Genomic DNA, 17327 nt, shown 5'->3' on the forward strand with positions numbered 1-17327 from the left:
AGCCACAGCGATACTCTCACAGAGACCTCGATACTATTATAGAGACCTCGTTTGTGTAGAATAGTCCCATCTTGTTGGAGAGAAACAAACAAACAAAAAAAGGACTTCTACAAAAATGAGAAACAAGCAATGGAAGGTGGAATTTTATTTCTAAAACGTACTTCAGAAATTGATTTTCACATTGGGCTAGAAGCTTCTCGAGCCCTTAAGACAAGAGCTTGTTTTGAGTGAGTAGGTCCCCTACTGTGCATTAGCAAAGAGAGAGCAGTCAGGGGTCCCGCCTGGGTCAGCAGAGGCCTGATTACCCCTGCGCCTGCCTGCAGAGAAGAAAGGACCTCGCTGGTCTGTGCAGATACTCTTCCAAATGCTGGCAGGCATCACTAACCAAAGTGCGTGAAGCAGACAAGCTTTGAGGAGCGATCCATAGGGGAGGTTTGCATTTGTACACGCACACTGCCTAGCTCGGGGTCTGCATCTCCCTGAGGGCAGGAGCTACTACTGGCTCCCCTCTTATTATTCCCGTTGGCACATAATGGATGTTCTCTAGGTGTTTTTTGGTATGGAAAAAGAAAAAGAGCTTACAGAGGCAATTCGCCATCTGACTGGTTAGTAACATCATTTGAAGTATTTAATACTTTTTAATGTTTATGTATTTTTGAGAGAGAGAGAGTGTGAGCAGGGGAAGGGCAGAGAGATAGGGAGACGCAGAATCCGAAGCAGGCTCCAAGCCATCCGCACAGAGCCCGACGTGGGGCTCGAACTCACAGGCCGTGAGATCATGACCTGAGCCGAAGTCGGTCACTGAACTGACTGAGCCGCCCGGGTGCCCCTCATTTGAAGTACTTCAACAGAGCCGGAGATGGCTCTCAGGCAGAGATTTGAAGGCATAGTGGAGGGGCCTGCTTTCCCTCTGTCAGTCAGCCATAGACCCTGCAGCCCGCTCTGTGGTTGTGGTTAGCCTTGGCGCACACCCGGAGTCAAGGTAACTAGGGCTCCGCGCTGCCCATCACACTTGTGCCTTCGCTTTGTTGCACACCCTTTCTCTGGAGTTGAAGCCAGGTCTTCTGTCACCGCTCCCCTATCAGAAGGTCAGTCTCACCATCCTCTGCGGCATTACCCTCTGACTCCCTTACTTGCAAGTGCCCTGGGGCCGGGTGTCTCGCTGCAACATAGCCGAGAAGCGGTAGCCCTTGACATGGGTCCAGTGGCCCAGATGAGGATTCCTGGAACACAACGGCAAGAACAGTGCCCAGATCTTTCTCTCACATTGTGTGTCGTGGGGCCATGTTACCTTTAGCCTGTAGCATAGGCATTGTCATTAGCGTGCTCTGTTTCCGAGCTAGAGTTAGAAGGCCTGGGACTAACAGGAATTTATTCATCCGGCCATCCACCCTTCCAAGAGAGGCCCTCGTGTTGAGCCTTCACAAAACCATCCACACTTGTTATCAGTTATCACAGGCATCATAACCCCAGTTATGATGCCTGTGAGCCGCTGGGCAGTTTCAGAGCTGGGTGCATGAGCACACTGCAGGCTGGTCTGAGAATGCACGAGCTGCTACAGGAAGCCACACCCCGAGCCAGGCTTGGGTACTTGCAAGCAGAGAAAATTGTCCTTTGGGCCGTGATGCTCAAGACCCCTTTGGACACATGGTTACTGTTGTTAGCCTCGTGGTTGTCGCTGCTTCTCAGTCGCTGCTTCTCCCTTGCATGTCTTCCTTCCTTCATTTCCTTACCGTCTCCACCCCCCAGCTGCCCCCACCCCAACTATGCAGTGCTGAGAATGGTGACTGGGCCCGGCCGCCCATTCTGCTCTCCTGTGTCAGGGCCAGGATCAAGAGGCGCTGATTCATTTGGGAGCCTGGCTTTTTGTAACCTGTCTGAGCTTTTGTATAAAAGCTATACTGTCTTTTGAAGGTAGTAAACTGATTAAAATCACTGAGTTTTAACACTGAAACAGATTTTAGAAATCATCTTACGCCTTCCTTTTACAGCCGAGGTCAGCAGTTTTAAAAGTGGCTTGAACACCGCCAGGTATAGCTAGCTAGTGACGGAGCCGGAACTCAGGAAATGTGCCTTCAGTCAAATGCTTTTCTTCTGCTTCCCATGCAAATTATTAAAAATAAAGGGCATCCACAGGGATGGTCTTCTTAGCTTCCACTCATTCTCCAACTTTAAACCTAAGAACTCCAACTAGAGCCTACAGATTTCTTCCATTCTAAAATGTACATTAAAATGTTAAAGAAGCATTCAGTTAAGGATAAAGTTTTTTGGGGCGCCTGGGTGGCTTAGTCGGTTAAGCGTCCGACTTTCGCTTAGGTCATGATCTCGCGGTTCGTGGGATCGAGCCCCAAGTCAGACTCTGTGCTGACTGCCAGCTCGGAGCCTGGAGCCTATTTCAGAGTCTGTGTCTCCCTCTCTCTCTCTGACCCTCCCCTGCTCACACTGTCTCTCTCTCCTAGAAATAAATAAAAATATTTTAAAAAAAAAAAAGGATAAAGTTTTTAATCGAGGTGAACTGTGTGTTCTCTGTTTTATATTATATATATAATTTTTCTGTAATTCTTACTCCTGATTTTTTTTTAAAAAGTGATTTGCTGTGGTTTTTGTTTTATAGTGTAATGTCAGTTTATGATGATATAACATGTACAGATGATGCCTTTTGTAATTCCTTTTTTATAGCACTTTGACCCACTAAGAAAAAGGAACTAGATATTTTCTGAAGAAAATTGAATTACTAGTTAACAGAAACAAACAAACAAAAAGCTTCACTTCATTGACCAAACAGGACTAGATTCTCAGAATTTGGGTTGTCACAGCAGTATTCAAATACACAGAAGAAATGCTTTCATTATTTTTTTACTGGTTTGTTTATTTTTGAGAGACAGAGTGTGAGCAGGGGAGGGGCAGAGAGAGGGAGAGAGAATCTGATGCAGGCTCCAGGCTCTGAGCTGTCAGCACAGAGCCCGATGTGGGGCTCGAACTCACAAACTATAAGATCATGACCTGAGCCGAAGTCAGATGCTTAGCTGACTGAGCCACCCAGGGGCCCTTAAGCATTTCTTTTTAAAGTAACTAAATCTAAAAGTAATTTTCTTGAGTAGAGAATTGCTCTACACAGATCCAAATTTAATTTTCCGTGCCTAAAAAAATTTTTGGTGGTGTCATTAGATAAAATAATTTTGTATTCAACATATTTCAGGTGGTCCTAATAGCATTTTGTTTTAGCACTGTGAAACGCCCGCATGTTCAGTAAATAAGCATATGGGCCAAGATTTCACTTTTAGAAAAATATTAAATCGTGGTAGGACATTTTTACTCTTTAAGAAGGAATTCATATGATCTAATTCTACCATCTAATTTAACATATCACATACTCCATTATAAACATTTATAAAAATGCTTTAAATACTAACAAACCTTGGGGCTCCTGGGTGGCTCAGTCGTTGAGTGTCTGTCTCTTGATTTTGGTTCAGGTCATGATCTCACTCACGGTTCATGGTTTTTGAGCCCCCCCTTCAGGCTCTGTGCTGACAGCGCGGAGCCTGCTTGGGATTCTCTCTCTCTCTCTCTCTCTCTCTCTCTCTCTCTCTCTCTCTCTCTCTCCCCCTCTCCCTCTCCCTCTCCCTCCCTCCCTCCCTTCCTTCTTCCCTCCCTCTATCTGTTCCTCCTCTGCTCGTTCACTCTCTCAAAAGAGAAATTAATAAACTAAAAAAAAGAAATACTAACAAAACTAGTTGGTGGATCAACTTGGGTTTTAGGCAGTGTAAAATGACATCATGAAAAGTATCCCAACCCACTTTCTACAGTATTACCAGGAAAAAACAAAAAAAAATTTTAAGTTGTTTTTTAAAAAAAAAACTATTTATTATATAATATTGTGGTCGTGGTTAGGGAGCTTGCTGGAGCCCTTGAATCAGATTGAGTTGAGTTTAGCTACCGGTTCCTTCCATGTGCTAAATGTGTAACTATCTAAAAATTAAACTCTAATGCTCATTTTCCTCGTCTGTAAAAATGATGATGATAGTTCCTACCAGATAGGGCTGTTTTTTGCATTAAGTGAGAAAATGAATAGCAAGTATTTAGGATAATGCCCAGCACATAATAAATGTTCAGTAAACGTTGGCTACAATACTATTATTATATAAATATTTCAAAGAAGGCACTGTTGGCAACCTTGATTTATAAAACAATACAGGGGCACCTGGGTGGCTCAGTTGGTTGAGCATTCAACTCTTGGTTTCGACTCAAATCATGCTCTCATGGTTTGTGGGTTCGAGCCCCACTTCAGGCTCTGCACTGAAAGCAGAGTGCTTAGGATTTTCTCTCCCTTTCTCTCTGCCCCTCCCCCTTTAAAGATACAAATTAATAGGCCACTCAGTTCTCTTTTCTCTTTTGCCATTTTCTTCCCTTACCTGCTTGGGAGTTAGTGCAGTAAGAGCTACCCTGATAATACCAGGATTTTACTCAGTGAATTCTGTAGCCTGCTTTACAAAAATAAATGAATGTATTACGTGTGTAGCGTGTTTCAGGAGAAAAGTGAATTCTCTCTCTTCAGAATTCACAGGAAACCTGTTGACTTTGTTTAGTCCAGTATTTCCTAAATGTATTTGACAATGAAATCCATTTTCTACAAAATACCAGTTAACATCCTATAGAACTGACCTCTACCCATTGTGAAATATTGCTTTATGATTTCCTTAAAAATTTTTAAATGCTTATTTATTTATTTTGAGACAGAGTTAGAGAGCGAGTGGGGGAGGGGCAGAGAGAGGGAAACAGAGAATCCCAAGCAGTTTCTACACTGCCAGCTTAGAGCCTGACACAGGTTTCAAACTCACAAACCATGAGATCATGACCTGAGCCGACATCAAGAGGTGGACGCTTAACCAGCTGAGCCACCCAGGCCCCCCTTACTCTGTGATTTTTGAAACACACACACACACACACACACACACATCCTTTAGATGTGCTTAAAGCTATTTTGAGAATGATCTTTCTGTTAGATTTTCTTGGGTATAAAATACATCACAGTCTTATTATATACAAATTTGAATCATTCAAATTTCGAATAATATACTATAGAAAAAGTAATGAAATTTCACTTTTGTGTAAATTTTTAACTGTTAACAAAATTTATCAGTAAACTACACAGGTCTTATTGGCTTTATTTAGTGATTCATGAATTGGGTTGCATCCAATCTAAGCAGATAGAAAGGAGCTCGGAAGAGCTGTACAAGGCAAGAGATTTTATAGGCAGAAGGGAGCAGGAACAAGGAAGTTGGACTGGGCATTTGCTGATTGGTTAAAGCAAGGTTACTTTCCTTATATGGGACAGAGGGAAGTCTAGGACCCGGGTCAAGTACCTTGTGCTGATTGGTTGACCGCAGGCTTGCTTTTCTGGGAAAGCCCAGCCAAGAAATGTAGTTCACTTTTGGTTTGCTCAACTGGGGCTTATTGGCATGAGTGGCTCCCTCTTGAACACACTCTGGTCCCTCTAACAGATCCAATGTGCACACTCCCAAGTGAAACCTTTGTTAACAGTTGCTGAACTTCACAGCTGTATGAATTAACATGGCCGTTCACAAGACCGCGCTACTTCTAGCAGCCTATAGAAACATCTACTATCTTTTGAGAAGTTTAGTCTTGAATTTTGCAGTTTTTAGAACCTTGTCCCTTGCACCGTGTGTGACTGACTTTGTAATCAACGTTGTGAAAAAGTCTGATTCATCCTGTGAAGAGGATCCACTTACACCTTAACTGAAGGCCAACCCCATCCAAAAAATATTGGACCCAACGAGGAATCCTACTTTTGTTCTTAAAACGATGAACTCTTCAGGGAAAATGCCGCAGATGACACTCTATAGGGCTTACCTTTTGTAAGTGAGAAAGATTTAGAAGTTAAAACTGTTTCTAATTTGGGAGTAGATAATAATATCAGCTTAAGCATTTTTTTTCTTTGTCATGCCAATAATTTGAAATGAATGGACTTTTCAGCCCATTTCTGACTTTTATAAGTTGTCCAACCCACCTGTTAAATACAAGCACCTGTCTTCAGTTGCGCCTGTGTATAGTCATTAAACCAACTAGACATTCTTTGTGTTTTAATATTCTTCAGCGTTTGGGATCTGACATCCCCAAGTACCTTTCCCCTTCTTTTTAACATTTCATTTCAAAATAAGCATAGACTTATAGAAAAGTGGCAAAAATAGTGCAAAAAAAATTCTGCATGCCCTTCATCTAACTTCCCCTAATGTTGACACCTTACATAGACAGTTTTCAGGGCACCTAGTGGGGCTCAGTTGGTTAAACATATGACTCTCAGTCTCAGCTCAGGTCTTGATCTCAGGGTCATGAGGTCAAGCCCCTTACTGGGTTCTGCGCTGGGCATGAAACCTACTTTAAAAAAAAAAAAAAAAAAAAAAAGATACAGTACAGCCTTCCAGACCAGGCAGTAAGAAGTATTGGTACGTACTATTAAGGCAAAATAGAGTCCTTATTCAAATTTTATCAATTTTTCCACTAACATTCCTTTTTTCTGTTCTGAATCCAGTTTGGGATCCCACATTGCTGTTAGCTGTCATGTCTCCTTATCCGAAAATATTTTAATCGTCTTCAACTTCTAGCTGAAGTAGTTCCAGCCTCTGAAAAACAGAGAAAGGAAAACATTGTATTTGTACACTTGCTGTTAGCTGATGACCATGTCTCATTTTTGAGGTCTCTGCTTACTTGACCGCAGCCTTTCGTGTGTACTTGACCGCAGCCTTTTGTGTGTACGTCAGCTAAGGGCTATGATGCAGGCTATCCTTCTTGAGGCATAAAGGTTATTTTGAAAGCAAGCAGTATTTTTGCCAGAATATTTTATACATGTCAGCTCAAAACACACAGAAGCTGCGTTGCATATGCACATAACAGTATTACAAGATTTTATCAAACATGTAGTTGTTTCATGTTCCTTTTGAATACATCCATCTAATGTATTTTGGGGTCCTCCAAAAACGGTTTTTGTGTTTGTGTGATTTTAGGATTATAAACCAGTAAGAACGGGAGAATTACCAGAACAGGGGTATTAATAATTGTGGAAGCTAGAAAGCAGATGTCCCAATTAGTGACTAACTTAGCAGACCCCCATGAGCTTATTTCTAAGCTATTTGTGGGAGAAATCTGAGAAATAATTCCACTTACACCACAAAAATTTCAGAAGTTTCCGAAACTGACAGCTCCAGTTGGAAGACTGGGAAACTCTTCCTGGACTGCCCGACTGACCTTGTCAAGAGGAAAGGCATACAGATGTACACGTCAGGGGTTTCCCCAACAAACTGCTTACCTAACTGAACTAGAATGAATCAAAGTCCTCAGCCCCCCTGTACCCCGCCCATTCAGAACTACTGGGTTTTTAGCTACCTTCCCCCACTCAGTTCTTAAAACGTGAGCAGGCAACCAAAGATAGCTGGATTCCAGAGGAAAACCTACAGCATGCAAAACAGAGAACATAAAGAAACAAAAAAATTGGGAGTGAAGGAAAGCATTTTCTTCCAAAACTACCAAAACAATCATCTGTAGCCTCAGAAAGATAAAGAGCAGATACTACATCTGCTAAACAGATCTGAAGTTTAAAAGGGTTGGAGAGGGGGAAATTCAGAGAAGAAAAATGAGCCCTTGAAATTAAAAACCTGACAACAAAATGAAAAAAAAAAAAAACTTTGTTGGAAGGCTAGAAGATGAAATTAAAGAAGTAGAGGTCTACAGTTACATAACATCTTATCTTATCCAAAAATGTTCTAAAAATCAGATTTTTCATAAATTGGCAGCAAAACTCACAGCCTGTATGTATCTTTGCCACATTTATATGAATGTGCATAAAGAAATATCACTGTCCCAAGTCTCACTGAGTTACATTATGGTTTATACACCCATTATTACCTTTCTAAAATCCTAAAAATTCTGATTTCTGATAGGCATTGGTCCCAAAGTTTTCAGATAAGGAGTTAAAGGCCTATATCCCAGAATGTAGAACCTAAAGGCAGAGAGAGAGAAAATAAAGCAATAAGAAAATTGAGGACCAATCCAAAATATCCAGTGTCTAATAATGCAAGTTCTAGAAAGACAAAATGTATAGGGTCGGAGTCATCTGTGAAATAATTGAAGAAGACTTCCCAGCACTGAAGGATGTTAATTTCCAACTTAAAAGACATCACAGAATTACCAGCCAAATACCCCAAAATAAACCCACATTAAGCTTTCCTTCTTTCCCCTAAGTTCATCTGTTTTGTTTCTTAAATTCCACATATGAGTGAAGTCGTGTGGTATTTGTCTTTCTCCGACTTATTTCACTTAACAGTAATAATACACTCTAGTTCCATCCGTGTCATTTCAAGTGGCAAGATTGTGTTCTTTTTCATCACTAAGCAGTATTCCATTGTGTGTGTATGTGGGTACACCTCATCTTTTTTATTCATTCATCAGTAAATGGACATTTGGGCTCTTTCCGTAATTTAGCTCTTGTTGATAGCGCTACTAAACATAGGGTGCATGTGCCCCTTCAAATCAGTATTTTTTTGTATCCTTTAGATAAATACCTCGTATTATAATTGTTGGGTCCTAGGGTAGTTCTATTTTTAACTTTCTGAGGAAACTCTACACGTTTTCTGGCGTAGCTGCACCAGTTTGCGTTCCCGCCAACAATATAAGAGGGTTCCCCTTTCTCCACATCTTCACCAACGTCTGTTGTTTCCTGAGTTGTTAATTTTAGCCATTCTGGTTATCTCATCATGGTGTTGATTTGTATTTTCCTGATGATGAGCAGTGTTGAGCATTTTTTCATGTGTCTGTTAGCCATTCGTATGTCTTGTTTGGGGAAATGTCTGTTCATGTTTTCTGCCCATTTCTTAACTGGATTATTTTGGAGGTGTTAAATTTGATAAGTTCTTTATAGAATTTGAATACTAGCCCTTTATCCAATATTTACAGGGGAAGGGAAGGAAAAATAAGATAACAGGGAGGTAAACCATAAGAGACTCTTAACCTCAAAGAACAAACAGGGGTTGCTGGAGGGGAGGAAGGTGGGAGGTGGGCTAAATGAGTGATGGTCATTAAGGATGAGCACTGGGTGTTGTATGTAAGTGGTGAATCACTGGATTCTACTCCTGGAACCAGTACTACACTGTATGGTAACTAACATGAATTTAAATAAAATCTTGGAGGGAAAAATAAGTAAATAAAAATAATAAACCCACATGAAAGCATACCACTATGAAACTTTAGAACACTAGACACACTGGACAGTCTCCAAACCAGATAGAATGGGGAGAAAGAACACCTTCGGATTTCTGAACAGCAGCACTGGAAACTACACAACAGTTGAGAGTTGCCTTCAAAGTTCTAAAGGAATTTTTTCAACCTACAATTCTATACCCAGTCAAACTATCACTCAGTAGATGTTCTCAGACACGAATCAGATTCTTAAGAGATTTACTGTGCTGAATTAAATTTCCTCTTTTCCTCTGCTCCCCCTTCAGCCTCACAGAGCCAAAAATAAGAAATGAAATAAGTCATCTCCAAAAACAAAAGAAAAAATAAATTTTGAAGAAAATGGATAATCCATAAATTTGATTCCTGAACTAATCAAGGATTCCTTACTGTCTTGGATTACATGTTAAGTATTATTCTGATAGAGACTTGGGCAGTAATACTTCATCTTATATTGCCCACAACTCCCTTCCAGACTGTAACAGCACATTTGTTCACAGTGTATAGTTAAGATATTTCCATTGTTTCATAGAGAATTCAGAAAATTAATCCATTTTGCAGTGACAAGAATTTTAAAAGTGTGAGTTCATCAAACCAAACAAAACATTTTTAGTTCTCATTTCTAGATTGAGGCTTTGAGACTTACAGACCTCACTTGGCTCTTCAGTGTAAAAAGCCTTGTGCTCCTCTGCAGTGTATACAGACGGCCAGACCCCATCGGGGTAGGTAGTCCCCCCGTGGCCAGTCCACACCCTGGACAGTAGTCCCAGGAGGGCACCAGCAGTGCCGCTGCCAGTCCTCACTGTGAACTCTCAGGACAGACTCCAGCCCCTTCTGTTTTCATCCTCTGCCCAGTGAATAAATTAGGTCAGAAAATGACCACAGAAGGGAAGGACAGAAGCTTGGGAGGCTGGTTGTACAGTCAGTAGAGAGTAGCTAACCATAGAAAATAAAGCAAACTGATGGTGTACACGGAGATTTTTCTCAGACCAGTGCAATTGTCCACTTTGCACAAAGATACAGCCTAAAAAGTGTCACTTACATTTTCTCTCTGACTTCTCTGTTTCAACAGTTAGCGGTCTCTGTTGAGGTACACTTCACATTGAGGATGTCAAATAGGAAGTATCTTGTTTAATTACCTTCAATGTATATTTCCTATCCCTAAATCCACTGTGTACAGCAATCTGCTCTTCAGCCCCTGTGAGTATCAGTTTGGGAGTGTGCCTTTGCAGGTTTTCTTTCCTCTTGCTTTTCCTCCCTTTGTGGCCCGACCTACTCCTCTTCCCTCAAGATCGAGAATACATGACACTGTTGTATAGCCTTTCCTCTCCCTTACCGTCATGCCCGCCTCTAGCCCCGAGGAGGTCTTGCTCCTGCAGGTGAGGGTACTGGGAAAGAGAGTGGGATTCACATATGCTCCCCCTTCTGATGAGAAGAAGAGGAGTGCAGGTGCCGTGCTGGACTGGAGGAGACTTAGCACATGAAAGTCCGCCACCTAGTTCTCAGTCCCTGCTCTGCCACTTTTTTTTTTTTTAATTTAATATGTTATTTATTTTTGAGAGAAAGAGAGAGAGCATAAGCAGGGGAGGGTCAGAGAGAGAGGGAGACATAGAATCTGGAACAGGCTCCAGGCTCTGAGCTATTAGCACAGAGCCGAGCCCGGGGCTCGAACCCACGAACCGTGAGATCATGACCTGAGTGAAGTCGGATGCTTAACCAACTGAGCCACCCAGGTGCCCCCCTGCTCTGCCTTAATATGTGACCTTGGACACCTACTTAACCTCTCTATGCCTTACTTTATGCCTCTGTCAATTGGGACAGTAATAGTGCCTGCCTCATAGATTATCGTGAGGATTAGAAAAGACAGTACATGACGTAGTGGTTAAGAGCACATCCTCTGGGGCCAGACTGCCTGTGTTTGAATCCCTAATCCTCCGCTTACGCAGTCTCTCTGTTTTTCAGGTTCCTCATCTAAAAAGTGGGGTAAAAAAATGGCACCTCCTGGGGTGCTTAGGTGGTTCCGTCAGTTGAGCATCCGACTTGATTTCGGCTCAGGTCATGATCCCAGAGTTGTGGGATCGAGCCCCATGAGAAGATTCTCTCTCTCTCTCCCCGTCTCCCTCCCCACTCCACTTGCACTCTTCCAGTCTCTCTCTAAAATTTAAAAAATAAAAAGGACCTCCTACATTCTCATGTTTACAAAAATGCCATGTTAAAGTTGTTACAAGAATTACATTAATTAAAATACATAAAATATGTAGGCCAGTGTCTGGCAAATAGTAAACACTATGTAAGTATTAACTATTGTTAAAAGGCTTACAGAAGAGTCTATCATATAGCATGCACTCAAGAATGCACTTCATTTTTCATTTGAAAATTGAATCATTTTTCATTTTTTGCATTGAAGAAATGCACTTCATTTTTCAACGAAGTTCTGTAAGTGGAAAGCAGACTTAAGAGAAGAAATGGTAGCTTATGGTAGTGGTGGATGCCACTGCCTTCCACCAGATAGTTACAGTGAAAAGGACAGTAGTAAGCACAACTAGAACTTTTGCAGCTATTCACAGTTGAGTATAAGTTAGTACAACCACTTGGGAAAACTGACAGTCTCTGTTAAGGCTGAACTTACACGTGTCCTTAACCCAGCAAATCCTGGATGCCTGTGCACCCAACAGAAATGGCCGTTTGTGTGCACCAAAAGACAAGAATGTCACAAAAATATTTATAGAGGCATTATCTTTAATAGCCAAAAACTGGAAGCAGCTTGAATAAGTCCTGTGTGTTTATAAATAGGAAGAAGAATGGATGAATTACAATAATATATGTATGTGTATTACACAGATAGAATGTGTAAACAAGGGCAAACAAAAGAGTACATGCGGTATAATTCCTTTTCTTTCTTTCTTTTTTTTTTTAGTTCAAAAACAGCCAAAACTAATCTATGGAGTTAGAAGTCAGGGTACTGGGGACCCTTTCAGAAGGGGACAGTGAATGGAATGCTCCTGGTGTTCTGTTTGCTTGATCGGATTTGATGGTTACATGGGTGTATATTCTTTGTGAACATTTATGCTTACGATTTGTGCATTTGTATCTATGTATGTTCAATTTCAGTTTTAAAATTTATATTAAGCCAGAAGACTTAAGATTTTTGGAAATGATACTTTACTTTTTCAGCTTGCCATATGTCCCTAGAGTTAAAGACTTTATACTTTTAAAAAAAAATGTAGGTGTAAAACTTCAAGGCCTGAATATGATCCGGTCTGGCCTCTAATCTTCTTCTTAAATTGTGTCTTCAAGGCTGTAAAAACTTTTAAGTAACAAATAAATACCTTGGGCAGCATACTTTGAAATAATCACTAGTTTTCATTTCTCCTGCCACCTTACATATATCTTAAAGATTATATGAGTTACATGTAGAAATACATACAAAACTGTGTTTTGAAGCTAGAGTCCATCTTTTCAACTTTTATCAGTGATACACTGACCTCCTGCAGATCAGATCTGGTGGTTTTAAAGTTTGAGTGAAGGGGCACCTGGGGGGCTCAGTCGGTTAAGTGTCTGACTTCGGCTCAGGTCATGATCCCATGGTTTGTGAGTTCAAGCCCCGCGTCAGGCTCTGTGCTGACAGCTAAGGGCCTGGAGCCTCTTTCGGATTCTGTGTCTCCCTCTCCCCAGCTTGTGCTCTGTCTCTCTCTTGCTTTCTCAAAAATAAATAAATCTGCCCTTCCCCTGCTCATGCTCTGTCTCTCTTTCTCACTCGCTCGCTCTCTCGCTCTCTCAAAAATAAATAAACATCAGAAAAATTTTTGTAAGTTTGATTGAAGAAATAGTTTTATGGGCTCCAGCTGTGAGATGTAAGAGGCAAGTTTGAAGGTGCTTGAATGAGCATTAGTTGTAATTGATGCTTATGCTTATTGCTTTGGTGTCCATGATGCCGTTTTAGCGACTTAGTGAATTTCATCTTTGAAATGGAATTTGCTCTGTTTAGTCTGCATTGTGCCCAGATTGATGATTGAAAACCTTACACTTTCGCAGAACATTGCTTCATGGCTCTTCCCTTTTCTCCTATTTTTATATCACATGAATCATGGCACATTTAAGCCATCTGCAAGGCCTGAATGGAATGAGATAAAAGCTGCCATCGCTTAGATTGACACTTGAAAAGCTGGCATTCATTCCACGTTTATTCCTGATTATCCTTTATATTTTAACGTCTCGAACTTCATTTCAAGTTGGTTGGTAACATCTCTGAGCCAAAAGTATCTGTGATTCACAGTTTCTTTTGCTTGAACATTGGGTCAAAGGGAGGAGATCTGCTCTGCGTCACTCAGAAGAATCTGTTAGGGACTCAGTTGTAACTCACTTGAGATAATAAGAACAGCGAGTTCCACTCTTATTTTAAAAGTATGTTGGTTTTATCAGCTCAGCGAGCCCTGCAGTGTGGCATGCACTTCATAGGGAATAGTAAAAAAATAAGGTTCCTAAATTGCCATTTGAATACTTTAAAATAAATGTGTTTTGAATACCTAGAACGTATCACACCCGTTAGATAATTGCCAAAAGTATTTCTCAACATAGCAACTTGTTTGAGGATTTATGGGGGTAAAAAATGCCTGGGGCGTTGCTTTAAAAGAGATTGAAGATTAAAAGTGCATGCCACACTTGTACACTGACCTAGCGTTTCCCCACGTCTAGAAGGTCACGCAGGGCCCGCAAAGCCTGTCCCAGCAGATTTTGTATAACGGGGCTCTGCTCTGGGCTGCAGGAGCTTGGGGTCCCTGTGCTGACGTCAGCTGCAATCACGCGGATTAGGAGCACAGTGCAGATTGAGCGCCTGCAGGTGAAGCTAAATGCCCGCTGTCCTTAGGTGTCTCCTCCTATGTGAATAATACTGTGAATAATGATACAGAGTCTTAAACTCTGGAACTAATAGAGGGAATGAATCATGAAAATATTCCCCTATTTCCTGAAATGATAGACCAAAACCGCAATGATCACCTCAGCTAAGTACAACAGACTCTTCATTTTCAAAATAGGAAGCTTGCAGAAATGGAAAACTCCACTAAGAATCAAAGCCTGATGGGGGCACCTGGGTGGCTCAGTTGGTTAAGCGTCCGACTTCAGCTCAGGTCATGATCTCATGGTTCGTGGGTTCGAGCCCCGCATCGGGCTCTGTGCTGACAGCTAGCTCAGAGCCTGGAGCCTCCTTTAGATTGTGTCTCCCTCTCTCTCTGACCCTCCCTTGCGCATGCTGTCTCTCTCTCTCTCTCTCTCTCAAAAATTAAAAAAAAAAAAAAAAGCCTGATGGTACAGGTTTTATATCTTTCATACCTAATGGATCTCCATGTGGTCTTGGGCATCAGTGTTTAGTATTTCTGTGTAGTAGCCCTGTTTTCTCCCATTTTGCTAATGTACTATAAATACTCAAAAGACCTAAATTTTCTTCATAAACCATAGCAATTTGAACACAGGGAACGTTTCTGGTTTGGGTCTTTTTCCCCCTTTGAAGGGACAATTGTAATTTTTGCTTAAAGACACACTGTTTGAGAACGATTGGCATCGGGGTTTTTAACTATCTTACATAATTTTTATGAAGTTACCATATTTCTTTTTCACTCATTGTTGCCTGTTTCTTTGCTTAGCAGACAGAAGGGGGCGCACAGACAGATGGCCCGCAGTCACAGACACAAAGTAGTGAGAACTCAGAGAGCAAATCCACCCCGAAGCGGCTGCACGTCTCTAATATTCCCTTCCGCTTCCGGGACCCCGACCTCCGGCAGATGTTTGGGGTAAGTCTCTAAAACCCTTCTGTGGGCTTAGCAGTGACATTTTCATTTGATCTACCGGGTGTGGTAAGTCCTCAGGACTTTAGGATAAGGCTGCAAACAGACTGAGGAAAGTCGGTGTTTTCATCGGTCTTCGGGAACTCCTGTCATCTTAGACAATGGCTGTGCAGGTTCTTTCATGCACCAGGTGACCATGCCAACCCGGTTTGCCCGGGACCAAGGGGCTTTGTGGGACATGAGCCATTCAGTATTAACATCAGGACAGAGACAGGAATCCTTACCTTTCCAAGTGTTGCGAGCTCAGTGACCTAATGTTTGGGAAGCAGAAAGAACCTGTATTTTGTTTTTACTCCCTTGCTCATAACAGCGTCAAGGCCAGGATCTAAAATCAGGAGCAGGGGGTTAGTTGGCTCCCTCTGTCCTGTTCTTCCGGCTGCTTCCCCCCAGAACCACCATCATGAGGACACAGGGTAACAGCGAAGATTTCAGTTACTGGAAAGTGAATGACTGCTGGAAGTCTTCAGAGTATTTCTGGGCTTGTGTGTCGTTGCCTGCTTTAATTTGAGCAAAGTCTTAACTTGACCTAGGAATAAGAGGTCATGGTTTAAGAAAGCCCTTTGCCATTGTAGCTGCACGGGGCTCTATCAGAAAAGCAGGTGCTCCACTTGAAGTCTCAGTTGTGGCCACTTCGTGGTGACAGGGCCCTGGAGCAAGGTTTTGTCCCTGACCGCCGAGTGCCCGGAGTATTTTCTGCACTGAAGCCAAGGCCACCGTTGGGCTTTAATAATGTTCTTGAAGTGCTTGACGAGCCTTTTTCTAGAAAACGGTAGCCAGCTGTTCCTCTCTACTAGAAAAGAGAGCAACAGAAAATAAAAAGGGTGGCATTAAGAATGTAGGTTATATTTAGGAGGAAATTTCCCAGGAGTATGAGTTATTAGGTTCTCTACTGAATTATCAGAAATAATATGGAATCCTAATCTCAGGAGATGGGTGAAAATCCGTTACATTCTCATCTGCCAGAAGTGTGTTTTCTCTTGAGTCAGAAAAATTGTACGCATTGAATTTCTGCCTGGGCCAGTTATCAGTGATTTTCCTACATGGCTGCTACGTGCATGCACGAAAACTTTTCCTTGCAAGGGACACCTGGGAGAGTTGCTCTGCCTTCCTCTGCCTGGGGGACACCTACCCCGCGGGAGGACAGCGCTGGTGAGGAGCAGGGGCTCTGTGCTCCATTTTCTCAGTTCTGCAGACTTGACGAATGGCTTCCCTCAGCCTCATTTCCCTTCACCATTAAAGGAAGGCAGCCCTCGCGCTAGCAGGATAGTGTAAGGACATGTTAGAAAATGTAAAAGGAAGCAAACTCTAAAATACCATTCAAATCTTAGTTTTTTGGGTAGTCCTAGAACTAAAATTAAATGCCCACCTACCCCAAATAAGGCATTTTATTCTTTCCTTTATTTTCCTAATGTCCTATTAAATGATGAAACTGGAATCGAGCCCAGAAGTCTTACTCTAGAAAACTTGGGCTCTTAGTAACATCTTTTCTGATACAGATAGTAATGATTTAGCCCAATGGGAAAGCATGATTTGTTTCCTTCTTTTCATGTTTTAATTTTTTCACACTTCCCAAAATCCAAGTGACATTGAGGCGCCTGGGTGGCTCAGCGGGTTAAGCGCCTGACTTCAGCTCAGGTTACCATCTCATGGTCCATGAGTTCGAGCCTTCCATCAGGTTTTCTCTGCTCTCAGCACAGGGCCTGCTTCAGATCCTCTGTTCTCCTCTCTCTACCTCTCCCTCTTGCGCATGTGCACACACACACACGCTCTTTCTCTCTCAAAAATAAACATTTAAAAAAATATATACATATTAACATCCAAATGATATAGATAATTGGGTCTGGGAGTCCAGGGTTCAGAGGGAGGCGTGACGAAAAGATACCTGGAGATTGACTGCACATCTCTCCCATCCAGTTCTCCAGGTACTGAGTACAGGAGTCACCTTCTACATGCTCTCCTCCAGATAACGCCTGTGTTTTTTATGTATGCTTCCTTCAGTCCCCCGTTTAGCTACCTACCAATATTGTTCTTTAGGCTTTGTGTTTTTAGCTTTGTTTCATTCCCCAAATATTAAAATATTTAACTAAGTACAAAACAAAGCTATTACTTAAAAATGCTCTTGGTAGGGGTACCTGGGTGGCTCAGTCAGTTAAGCATCTGACTTCGGCTCAGGTCATGATCTCACAGTTCATGGGTTCGAGCCCCGCGTCGGGCTCTGTGCTGACAGCTAGCTCAGAG

General features: G+C 42.0%; 1 protein-coding gene across 14 annotated transcripts in view; it reads left to right on the plus strand.

The window, feature by feature from the left end:
• RBFOX2 (RNA binding fox-1 homolog 2) overlaps positions 1 to 17327 on the plus strand; it is a 282729-nt gene that overhangs the window by 226755 nt on the left and 38647 nt on the right. For 11 of the 14 annotated variants that reach the window (XM_039230419.1, XM_039230423.1, XM_039230421.1 and 8 more), the window contains one exon: positions 14889 to 15035. In XM_039230419.1, coding sequence (XP_039086350.1) covers positions 14889 to 15035 — 147 coding nt within the window. The remainder of the gene's footprint in view (positions 1 to 14888; positions 15036 to 17327) is intronic. The other 3 variants (XM_039230420.1, XM_039230422.1, XM_039230426.1) reach the window with 1 other exon arrangement.

Source organism: Hyaena hyaena, unplaced genomic scaffold, assembly GCF_003009895.1.
Source record: "Hyaena hyaena isolate Hyena2069 unplaced genomic scaffold, ASM300989v1 scaffold_46, whole genome shotgun sequence".
Classification (NCBI taxonomy): domain Eukaryota; kingdom Metazoa; phylum Chordata; class Mammalia; order Carnivora; family Hyaenidae; genus Hyaena; species Hyaena hyaena.